Below are 12,506 nucleotides of genomic sequence, written 5' to 3'. Positions count from 1 at the left end.
TTAATATATCCAGTGATGTTGAGAAACTGCTCCTGCTCAAGTCAGGTTGCAGCAAGGTTAGCAGCAGTCACAATCCAAAATTTGTAGGCTCCTTCATGTGATGTACAATTTTGACTGTCATACTCCCCAAACTAGTCTCATCCTAATATTATCTCAACCTTTTCCCCCCTTCTAGCTTATGATAGATACACCTACAAGTCCAGTTACAAGTGGATTGCCATTGTTTTTTGTAATAACTGTAACAGCAATAAAGCAGGTAAGGAAATGTGACTTGGCAGAATGTTGTTGTTACTTTTATTTAAATGTGTTAACTCAAAAACTGGAGCTCAAAATGTTTACGAATTAAAGTACAGTATAGGTAAAAGCATATTAAAGTTAACATTAAAACAATTAAACTATTAACATTTTTAAAACATTAAAATACAATTAAACTGTTAACATTTTTAAAACAATCTAAAACATACATCTGAGAAAGATTTTTAAAAACAGCTGAAACAGTTAAATAAAAACAATACAGAACCTTGTAAAGCCTTTTCTTTAAGAACCACCAGCCATCCATGTGGAGGAAATGCATCAGAAAAAATGCCTCCCTTGAGGATCACAAGGTCTGTGGGTACTCATATGGGGAGATATGATGTGTCAAATAACCTGGACCTAAACTGTATGGGACTTCATAGGTCATAACCAGCATTCTGAATGTGCCTAGAAACAGTCTGGCAGCTAGTTGATCTATTGTAACAGGGAGCTGCAAGGTAACACTATAGCTGCAGCTCTTTATACCAACTGAAATGTCTGAACTCTCTTCAAAGGCAAACCCAGGTAGAGAACATTACAGGATTCCAAATAAGATCTAACTGTAGCATGATGCATAGGACCACAGCTGAAGGTAGCATCCTTGTGTCAGCTTACTCCCCCAGGATAAGTGGTATCATATTGTATGTTTATTGAATAGGCAGTGATGTGGAACAAAGCATATTACACTGTTGTGCTGCTACATATGTAACCCTACATATTTCAGGAGAAGGGGGGAGAAATTGATAGGAGGGTGCTCTTTCCATTAGCAGCTGTCCATTATAATGTATAATTCTGCCTGTGTGCATATTATCTTTACAATTTCTGAACACCAGTGAGTGGAAAATAAGTAGTAGCAACTGACAGGAGAAATGGACACTTGCTAGAGCAGTTTCCAGACCTGTGTCTATAATTTGATTTATAGATTGCCCAATCCAGGTATGATTTAATGAAGACAGCTTGTATGTCCTTGTCTTTTTCATTGATATTGCATCTTTTTGGTCCTTCGTGACATACAAAGGATTCTACTGGACTCAATCTTATAGCCGAGAACAAGTAAATATGTTTTCTGTAGCAAAACAGCAGGTTAGCCTGGGGCCTTTTTTTCTTCTTTTTGCTCTGGCTGCCATGCACTTAGTCGCTCCCAGTAAGACACTTAAGTGGACAGTGACAAACTGACACAGAATTTTGGAGCTAGGGCATTGCATGTCAGCTTCCATTATAAAGACCTTTTTCCTGAGGTCTCACACTCATCCAAAAGAGTGAGTTCTTGCACAGTGGCATTAAAAAAAGCCTTGGAGTAGTTTATGTACTGACAGATCTTATAACAGATGTGAAAAGCTGTATGCCATGTTTGTTTTTGTTTAATGCATTTGTCACATACCTTTTTAGAATAAAAAGCTTTTTGTGGAAAAGAACACAATCATATCAAACAGGAAAGCTTTAAAAGGCTAAAGTGTAGATTTCTTCATAGTTTGTGAAGCTGACTACTGTATTTTAAAATTCTATGTATTGCCAAGTCTCTGTAGTGTCTGTATATCTTAGGTTGTTAATGGGCTTGTATGAGATTTGTTTCCCTTGTCCTGCAAGGATTAAAGGCATCCCACCTTAGCCAGTTGCCTATTCTTCCCACTCAGTCAAGCAGGATATCTCGGGTGTGTTGCCTTAGTGACAGCTGTCACACTTGGATACGTTCAGCTGAGTTAATAGTAAACAAGGGAAGGCTAGACACCTGCATCTTGTATGACCTTTCTGCAGACATTTCTCAGATCACTTCTATTTACTTATTCCCTTCTGTAATATGCTTGCTGGATATAAATGCGGCAGAACTGCTCATCTAACAAACACAAGAGAATATAACCTTGAAGACAGCCTGGTACAGCGGTTGGAATCCAGCAGCCCTTAAGATGTTGGATCACTGCTCTCAGCATTCTTTAACATTGGCTATTTCAACTGAAGTGCAATGATGTCTGGAAAGCTTCGTGATTCCCATCCCCAATTTAGTGGGAAATTCTGCAATAAAGGAATTGTAGCACCTTATAGGTTATCCCATTAGTAAATGTATGTCCTTTTTGGAACTGACATAGGTCCATCAGCAGGAGCCTTAATGTAAATTGTAATAAAATTCTGAGGCATCTATTTTGCCTCTAACTTGTTCAGTTTAAAATGTATAGCACCACCACATTTAACCTTCCTTTTTTATCCAAAGTTAATCCTTCCTCAGTCCAGCTGTTTTGAAAGTGATCTAAAAGTTAATGTTAGTGCTCCCAGGCCCTACTTCCCAATGGTCAGATTGCAGCCTTCTTTAAGCTAGATTGTGTCCAAAGCAGCAGCTGGTTCCTCTTGGTTTTCTGATCCAACAAATATTTGTTTTTTCTCAATAATTTTGTATATTATTAACTTTCTTTTTTCATCATTTACAGGGATATGAAGACTGGTTACGACATAAAGCAGACAATGAAGTAAATGGAGCTCCAGTATATGTCGTTCGTAGCGGTGGCCTTGTAAAAACTAGATCAAAGAATATTCGGGTATGTGTCTAAGGCCCGTTACAGACGGGCGTAAAATACGTCCTGGGGACATACTAGGCTTAGGGAAAGTGCATGCCTTATGCATGCACCTAACCCTAATGTGTCCCCAGGAAGTACAAAATGGCGGTGCCCGTTCCACATGGGGGCCGCCATTATGACGTCACGAACACGCCGCCTCCAAACGGGGTGGCGCGGACGTGACGTCTTTGTGCCGTGCGAGGGTGCATAGAGCACCCTTTCCGCAGCGCTAGAAGGAGCTCTGAAATGGAGCTCCTTCCGCGATTTGCATTGCTGGCGCAGCCTTTAGACGGCTGCGCCAGTGATGCAAGGGAGAAAGGGGCCGCGTGGCCCCTTTCTCCTCCTCCCCACCGCTGTTGGGTGTTCTTGGGGCATGAAGCCCCAAGGACACCCCTTTCCTGGCCGTGGGGAAGCGGCCTTTTGCCGCTTCCCTGCAGCCTGGAAAGTGGCGGATCAGGGCCTCGGAGGCTGCCGTTCTGGCAGCTGAGGCCCCGATCCGGCGGGGAAAGGAGCACCTACAGGCTGCCCCAAAGGGGCGGTCTGTAACGCGCCTTAGTTGTACAGAATAATTTTGTATGTTTCAGAAACCATGTTTCAGTGGTGATAAATTCCATGGTTGCTGTTTTACTTACAGTGGAATTGTACCAAAGTTAGTTGGATTAAAATAACAGTACTTGAGCTAGTGCTGGGAAGTTCTCTCCCCTGCCACAGCTCTCCCTCCTAAAGTATTAGACATGTGCTAAAAAGGGCTTCTCAGTCTTCTTGAGCAGATTATTAGGATGCATGAGGCTGCAGAAGAATAGGAAAGTTTCTCCACTCTCCATTTTTCAACTGAATTGACCAGTTGGGTCCTGTCCAGCATTAATGTGAATGCTTTGGTCCAATAATTGACTTATAAGAGTGTGTGTGTGTGTGTGTGTGTGTATTTGTTTTGTCTTTTCAGGTGGGAGATATTGTCAGAGTAGCCAAAGATGAAACTTTCCCTGTTGATCTTGTACTTCTGTCATCTGACAGAGCAGATGGCTCTTGTTACGTTACTACTGCAAGCTTGGATGGAGAAACAAATCTTAAGGTCTGTTTTCATTACTTTTGAGTAGCACTAGTTTCAAGCATGTGCATTTTCAGTTCGTCTTACAGAGAGGGAGCGTGTTAATATGGAATTTCCCTGGGCAGACTTCAGCACACTAAAATTTGCAATATCTCATAAGGCAGATATGTCCATTTTACTCAGCCCTAAGGGCCATGTCACTCCAGATCCCCTCATGCTTTTTTCCTTCCAATCTTTCTCTCTCCTTGTAATCCCCTTTAAGTTGTCTTAAGGCCCCTTTAAGTTGTCGTAAGGCCCTAGGGATCACATTGTCTCAAGGCCCTAGGGATCACATTGCAAATATACATTGGATAAAGGGGAGCACCAGGGAATTCCAGAAGAAAATCTGCATATGCTTTATTGACTACAGTAAACCCTTTGATTGTATAGATCACAAAAAGCTATGGTTTGCATTTAGAGGTATGGGAATGCCACAGGACAAGAGGCTGCCATCAGAACAGAATATGGAGAAATATAATGGTTCCCAATAAGCAAAGGAGTCAGGCAAGGTTGCATACTATCACCCTATTTATTTAACCTGTATGCAGAAAATATTGTATACAAAGCAGTCTTAGACTCAAGAGGCAGGAGGAGTAAAGATAGGAGAAAGGACTATTAACAACCTAAGATATACAGATGACACAATACTACTAGCAGAAATAAAGACCTGGAGCAATTACTGAAGGAAGGTCAAGGAGGAAAGTGTCAAGGTTGGATTAATGCTGAATATTAAATCATCATTGTCGTCATCATCACCACCACCATGGAAGATCTACAAGGATTCATGCTAGACAACGAGAAAATTGAAATAGTCTGAGTTCCTATATTTTGGTTCAAATATTGCTCAGAATGGAGATTGCATTCAAGAAATCAGAAGAAGACTAGGATTGGGAACTCCAGCTATGAAAGAACTGGACAAGATAATAAAGCGTAAGGATATAACTCTGAACATAAAGTGACAATCATCCAAGCCATTATATTCCCCTCACCATGTATGGATGTGGGAGCTGGGCAGTGAAAAAAGCAGATAGGAAGAAAACTCATTTGAGATGTGATGCTGGAGAAAAATACTGAGAATACCATGGACGAGGGCCATGTCAGTAACCAGATAAAAGTAATCCAATTTGTTTAAATGTTTAATGACCAGACACAATTGATACATATGTTTTCAGTATTCTTATTCTGAAATTGGTAGTGCCAAGTATGAGTCAGCCCTTCAAAAGTTATGTGTAGATGTCCTTAAAAGTCCTTTAGAGCTAAGCTGATTCTTCTTGTTTCTGTTTTGTTCAGTGTTATTTTCTTTCACAATCCATTTTGTTTCACTCTATGAGCTCAAGTAACAAGACAGTATTGAGGCAGCAGCTGTGCTTGGAACTTCATGTCCAGAATTTCTCTTAAACTACTTATTTAAATTTAGCTGAAGATTCAGTTGTGTAAAGCTTCTTTGAAAAGTCATGACAGTCACCCCAGGTCCCTAGTATATTTGTGCTGGAGGGCCAGAAAAATGTCTGGAACAGATTTTTAGAATGTACAAAGGACCACAAAAGAGAGAAGGGTGTTGCTGAATCTGGCAAAAGCGGTATGCTCCAGCTTAAGTGCTAAATAGTAGACTACTCCTGATTCTTCCTTTTGGACACTTTTAGAAATCTAGAATACTTTATGCTACAATTTAAACAGGTTTGGGGCACCTGATACTATGCAAACCTATTTGTGAGTCTCACTCTGGTCAGTGGTGTGAGTGTATGCATTTGAATTCCTTACCACATTTTCCCAAATCCTTTTGCTCACTTACAACTTACTAAAACTAAGAGCAATCTCTGTATATTTTCTGCATTTTCACAAGAATAATTTGATGAGATTTCTTTATGTTAGACTGTTGCATTGAACCTCTAGCCTGCAGTTGCACAGTTGGGTATAAGTACTGGTGTTGGTTGTCCAAAGTAAAATCCCATAGCCTTGTCAGATCTCATTTAGCCAGTGTTGAACTTAAATTGGATTGCTGAGCATGCATGTAGAGCATTGCCGTACCAGGAAGAGAAGACCCAGGGGCATGCTGCAGTGATGTATTCATACTGCATTTGTAGGCTTCAGTGGCCTGAAATGACACCAGCCTCATGGAAGCCTTTTTTTTTTTTTTTTTGTATGTTTGGTTGGTAGTAAATAAACTGCTTTTTGCCATACGCTGATGAGGATGTTAACACTTGATAAGCTGGCCATCCTTTATTGTCCTGCCAAATGGTGTGGTTTTTGAGTTCTCTTCTGATTGTCTGATTAAGTGCAAAAATATAAGGCTTTCCTGTTGACTTGGGAGAACAATAACAATAGCCTGCTCACCAAATATTGTATTGGTTACAATTATACCCAGTTTTAAGGTGGTAAAGATGATGTGCGTAGTTCTTCTGCATTTTTATCCCCATAACAGAGATGTTAGGGAGGCCAGGCTGAGAGGCAATGATGCTCCACCATGATTCAGTGTGAGTTTGAATCCTGATCTTCCTACTTCTGACCTGCCATTCTAAACACACCAATTCTAATAAGAAATGGTGTTATGTACATTGTGGCAACTACTTAACAAATCATGGCTCGTGTTTGTTCAGTATTATTTCCCTTTGGTAACATATTGGAAAATTTAAAATGCAATTTGGAGGTTTAATTGAAGAATACATAAAGGGCTTTATAACCTGGCAGCTCTGGTGATGTGCAGAAGTAGTTGTCTTTAGCTTCTGTCTGATGCAGTGCTCGTTAATGCAGTGCACATGGTAATGTATGTGTTTATATTTCTTTCTCTTTCAGACACATGTTGCAGTCCCAGAAACCGCAGTATTGCAGTCAGTTGCTAACCTGGACAAACTTGTAGCTGTTATAGAATGCCAGCAACCAGAAGCAGATCTCTACAGGTTTTATTTCTGTATTTTTCTTTGAAAAGAGAATTTTAAATGTGATTGTTTTTGGAAATATTAAAGATTAGATTGCTTTAGACTGAACTGCTCCAGAAATTCTCACTACGGAGCTTTTGAGTACTGAGTGGAGAGCTCCATAGTGGCAGTGTACATCCCTCTGTTTGAAGCATTAATATTTTAGTATTATATGTAATGAGAAGGCTGTTGATGGGGAGAGGACATTGCCCTGCATAGAAATCTGTTTGAATAGATTTCCACAGCATTCCTCCTTCTTAATATAGAAGGATTTCTTTGGCAGAACATTGATTGAACGTGGCTCTGATTGTCATCTGAACTTTCATCTATATGTCCTGAGTTAGGTTTAACACACTTAACAAGGAGTCTGAAGTGAATTAATCTTCAGGCATGGGGGAGGGTCCAGAGGATAGACTTAAGACACTCAGGTGACTTGAGTTTCCCTGCTGACAGCTACCATTCCATTTTCATTGTAACTATGAACCCAGCTGACTGTCAGTCCTTTTCACCAGACAACTCCATGGCTTATCTCTGAGATGATTGCTTTTGGCTGATGTAAACAGTTTTTAAGAAGGATAATTTGAATACTGTAACAGAGCCAACCCACAGAGTCTTTTGGGGTGCTAGGTCTTTCTCTTCCATACATCTTTTCTGTTATTTCTCCCAGAAGTCCAGGCAGACTCATTGTTTTGTTGGAGGACATGACTGGGAATTTTCTGTTGCTTTAACAGGGAGTCTTCATTGGCCTTGGAAGGCTTTTTTTTTTTTTATCCTGCCCTTTCCCCAAAACTGGGACTCGGGGAGGCTCACAACATTAAAGAACACTATAATTAAAAGCATACAAAATAGTATGTTAAAATACAATTCAATTATTACAATATTAACACACGTTACATGTTTAAATAATAAAATGCAATTAAAAAGATTAAAATGTTAAAAAAAAACCTTTAGAACAGTACAACACCCCAGCCCCTGTTTTAAAACTTTATGTTTTAAATGCATGACTAAACAGGTAGGTCTTAAGCTGCCAGTGGAAGGATGAGAAGAAAGGGGCCATTCTGGCCTCCCTGGGCTTGTGATGGTGGCAGCGATCTAGAGGCAGCCACAGAAAAGGCCCTCTCTCATGTCACCAGCAACTGTGCTTGTGATAGTAGTGGGACTGAAAGAAGGGCCTCCTGAGGATCTCAGAGTGCTGGTTGGTTCATACAGGGAGATACGCTTTGCCAAATAGCCTCGACCTGAACCATATAGGACTTTATAGGTCATAACAAGCACTTTGAATTGTGCCTGGGTTCATTCATACACTTTGTCCAGAATGAGGTGCCAAAGATGCTAGACTAAATATGTATAAAGTATGTAGTTTTGACTGATATTAACCACTCAAACTAATTAACTAATGAAGCACTTTTCTTTTCTGTGTCTTATCATATAATTGATTTTTGAAGGGGTAATTTTTACTATTTTTTTATTACATTAATTTTCTTCAGAAAATAATTATTTGTTGCTTTTAACAGTGTTTTTAGTATGTCTCCATGGTAGCCAATATTTAATGCTTAATCAAAAGATGAGCTTCTCTTTCTTAAATTTAACCATTCTTAAATTATAAACTGCAATCTGGAATAAAGTTTTTTTTTTCCCTGGAAATATATTCGTCTGACTCATGAATCTCTTCTACAGATTTGTTGGACGAATAACGATAACTCAACACATTGAGGAGATAGTACGGTAAGCCAGTGGTTAAAACTGTAAGCCAGGGATGGGCCACTGCAGAAGGGTGGGAGCCACAATAAGACATGTGGGACTACTCAAAGACTAAACTTTTTTTTTTAAATACTAGAAAAAAATTATCTTACTCTTTTTTCAGGAAAGAGAGGTGAGAGCATTTGGGGGGACCAACAAGATTTCTTTTGAAAGAGTTAAGCCAAGAGGATTTAAAACAGGAATCTGTTGAAAGGGTGTAGGCAAAGAGGATTTAATGTATGGATTCAAGCAAAAGGGGATGGAAGAAGGAGTGAGAATGTTTGGAAGGACCGACAAGGTTTCTATTGAAGTGGTCTGAGCAAAAAGGATTTAAAACAGGGATCTGGTGCTAGAGCAGGGATTCAAGCAAAATGAGATGGAAGAAGGGATGGGATTATCTTATGATAAGATTTCTGTTGAAGAGGGTTGAACACAGATGCTTTAAAGCAGGGATCTGTTGAAGGGATTGAGCATTGACATTTTCACATACTAATAGAGTGTGTGTTGTGTGTGTGTGCCTGGCTTCTACTTCACCAAATGCATCTGAGGAAGGAGACTAAAGTCTACGAAAGCTCATGCTGCCAGCTTTTTATTTCAGGTAGTCTCAAAGGTGCTACAGGATCTCTCTACATACAAATTCTGGTAAATGTTGTCTGTGCCACCCCCACCCTGTAGCCAGTTTAATCATTATGGAAGTGGCCTAGGGAAGAACAGAGACAAGCTCAGTTCCTCTGCTGCTGACAAAGAGTGAAAGATTGACTCCATTGCCAGAAAGTCCTATTTTTCAGTGGCAGAGAACAGCTCTAGACATACATAGTGGGACCCATCAGCTCTCTGCACAATACATCACATTACTGAGGAATGTAGCTCACTGTGAGGCCAAGACTATGGCATATGTGGTCACTCTTCATCGTTACGTCTGGCTATGTCCATCTGCTCTCTGTCAGACCACTCATGCAAACATGGAAGATATGTCACTTGACAAACTTGGTCTTTTCAACTCATCTTCTAATGACAAACTAAATGATCATCAGAAGATGATTACTACTGCATATAAGATCAAGATTACTGCCTCCTCAAAATCACAGATATTCTCTCAGTATAAGTCATCTTGGCATTGTCACCACCTGCTGACTAGTCCTCAGTCTTTTCCCTGGTTAGGATCTTCCCACCAATAATCATAGATGTCTAAGTGCACACTACATTGTCCAGGAAATACTCCAACTCATCCCATTGTCTCCTTTGACTGTTTCCCTCTGCCTCTTTGCACCGTACTGCCAACCTTCACATACCGGCTCACTATATTTTTTTCCAATGTGATATACTGTCACCACCGATTGTTGGATTACTCCTGTTTCTCATATCTACCTGGGACTGCAGAATTTAGAGGAGTGTACACCACTCAGTGGCTTAGTGGTCAAGACGTCCGTTTTGATGATCGAAAGGTTGGCAGTGTGAGGCTTGAGTGCTGCATGATGGGATGAGCTCCTGTCACTAGTCCCAGCTTCTGCCAACCTGGCAGTTCGAAAGCATGCAAATGCAAGTAGATAGATAGGTACCACTTCTGAGTGGGAAGGTAACAGTGTTTGGTGCAGTCACGCTGGCCACATGACCACCAGAGCAGTCTTCGGTCAAAGCTGGCTCTTCGGCTTAGAAATTGTGATGAGCACTACCCCCTATAATCGGTTACGATTAGACAATCATGTCAAGGGACTATCTTTACCTTTTACATCACAAAACATCTGCATGTAACTCAGATGTTAGACTGCTACTAACTTTTGGGGATTCAAGTTTCTCAGGCATTGTGGATGAGGAAAGTAAAGTACATGGATATCATGAATTGGAGTTTCATAATGGTGGCTGAATTCAAAAAGCAGTTATTTTATTTACTGTTCCAGTATTCTAAAGTTAACATACTTGTTTAAAAAAAACAATTGCAAATGGCTATTCATGTTTAGTTAAGAATTGGATGCTGAGTCCCTGTTTGGCAGTACTTGCAAAAAGTTAGGTCCCACCAAAATAAGTGCTTTGGGAACTGTTTACAGATAGGTCCAAGCAGTCTGGAGGAAGACAAATGTCCCCATCTTTGCAAAGAGGGAAAAAGAAGCCCCAAACAACTGTCACCCAGTCAACCTGATACCCATACAGTGCACCTGCGTCATACGCGGGCATGCTTTACCCGGCTGTCAGCATATGCTGAAAGCCACGCTGGGAGAAGGTATAGCTCGTCCCATAGGGGATAATGGGGCATGCACCCTGCTGCATTACCGCAAGTATGAGCCCCATTCATTTAAATGGGGTGCAAGCATAGGCAGATTTCCCTTTATGCGGAAGAGTCCAGAATGGATCCCCCGCATAAAGAAAGGGCAGACTGTACTGGGAAAGATTCTAGAGCAGATCATTAAACACACAGTCTGCAAGCACTTAGAAAGGAATGTTTTGATTACTAAAAGTCAACATGGGTTTCTCAAAAACAAGTCATGTCAGACTAATCTTATCTCACTTTTTATAGTTGTAAGCTTGGTTGATGAGGGGAATGTTGTGGATGTAGTATATCTTGATTTCAATGAAGTTTTTAATCCATTATATATGTTATATGGCTTGAATGTTTCTTCACCGTAACGTCGTCTTCCTTCCTCTCCCTCCCTTCCCTCCTGCTTGCAGGAGAATATCTGTTTATCTGGTGGTATCTTGACTTGGGTTTCTTTTACAGAAAACCACATCAGCCTGACTTTCGCACAGGTTTCAGGAATTTTTCTTTTAAGGCATTTGATAGGATGTTGGCTTATACAGATTCAGCCTCTTGAACATCTAGTTCAGTACTGTAAACACTGACCTCTCAAAGGATTTAAACTGTTGTTTTTCCCAGTCTATCTGGAGATGACAGGGATTGAATCTGGGACCTTTGGTAGAAACAAACAGAAATAGCATCTTGATGGAGGCAGTGTATTACTATTAAAATTTATTGTGTTATTGTTTCTGTCTCTGCATCAACTACGAAGATGGCCAGGGAACAGAGAGTTTAAATATTTGCAATGAAATGTATTTAATGCCTCCAGTTCCTGCTTGCCATATGCTGGTCTTTCCAAAATAATTTTCTCTTATTTTCATTTTCCCTTATTTGGGGATGACAAGTGAACACTGCCTTCAAGTGCTGGAATACTCTTCATCTGGTAGAGGATTAATTTCTGTGAGCTAAATAGGTGACAAGTTATAGCAGAAATGGCTTAAATTGTGAAAAGGTGTCTGCAGGCTGTGACTTGCTCCTGCTTTTGGTGATTCTGTGAATTGTCAGCTACCAGCTTGACCAGTTTAGACTGATCTGACTTGCGAAACCAGCTTTTATTTGCTGCTGATAAAATTCATAATCCTGTCAATCCTCTAAGAAAGTGTCTTTCTCCCTCCCCAGAGTCAATCCTTCATTATTTTGGACTTTCTTAGAGGCCCCAACCCCTAAATTAATTCATTAAATTATTATAAGGTTTGGTGCTCCCCACAACATTTCTTATAGAATCTGTTTTCACTAAGTATTTACCATGAATTAGCACTTTAGCAGCACACAGAATGTTCAGTTCTCCTATTTATGCTAGACATCCTGTTTTCCCTGCTCAGTCACTTGTGAGAGACTAATCAACAGTGACATGCAATGATTCTGCAGAGTTCTCCCTCATATTATTTTCTCTGGAGTGATATTTGGCTCAGTGGGGTATGGGACCCTCCTTGGCAACAGCTTTATTTGACTTGGGACATCAATTTGCTATCCTTCCCTCTGCTGGCTCTTGAACATCTGTTTAAATCTTGATATAGTATCTCTGGAGGCCAGGATTTGATTCCCAGCATGACAGTGAAACCCACTGGGTGACCTTGGGCAAGTCACATGCTCTCAGCCTCAGGGGAAGGCAGTGGTAAATTGCCTCTGGAGAA

The 12,506-nt window shown here is 40.4% G+C and overlaps 1 protein-coding gene across 9 annotated transcripts in view; it reads left to right on the top strand.

The window, feature by feature from the left end:
* The window catches only part of LOC149317974 (phospholipid-transporting ATPase IF-like), a 142,547-nt gene that overhangs the window by 56,471 nt on the left and 73,570 nt on the right, over window positions 1-12,506 (top strand). For all 9 annotated transcript variants that reach the window (XM_089508767.1, XM_089508765.1, XM_089508762.1 and 6 more), the window contains exons 4-8: window positions 176-256; window positions 2,715-2,822; window positions 3,784-3,912; window positions 6,721-6,824; window positions 8,520-8,567. In XM_089508767.1, the coding sequence (XP_089364893.1) occupies window positions 176-256; window positions 2,715-2,822; window positions 3,784-3,912; window positions 6,721-6,824; window positions 8,520-8,567 (470 nt within the window). The remainder of the gene's footprint in view (window positions 1-175; window positions 257-2,714; window positions 2,823-3,783; window positions 3,913-6,720; window positions 6,825-8,519; window positions 8,568-12,506) is intronic.

The sequence above is a fragment of the Sceloporus occidentalis genome, unplaced genomic scaffold (genome assembly GCF_023333645.1).
Source record: "Sceloporus occidentalis isolate IW3139 unplaced genomic scaffold, rSceOcc1.0.p SCAF_2, whole genome shotgun sequence".
NCBI lineage: Eukaryota > Metazoa > Chordata > Lepidosauria > Squamata > Phrynosomatidae > Sceloporus > Sceloporus occidentalis.
This window is presented reverse-complemented; position numbering and strand designations above follow the sequence as displayed.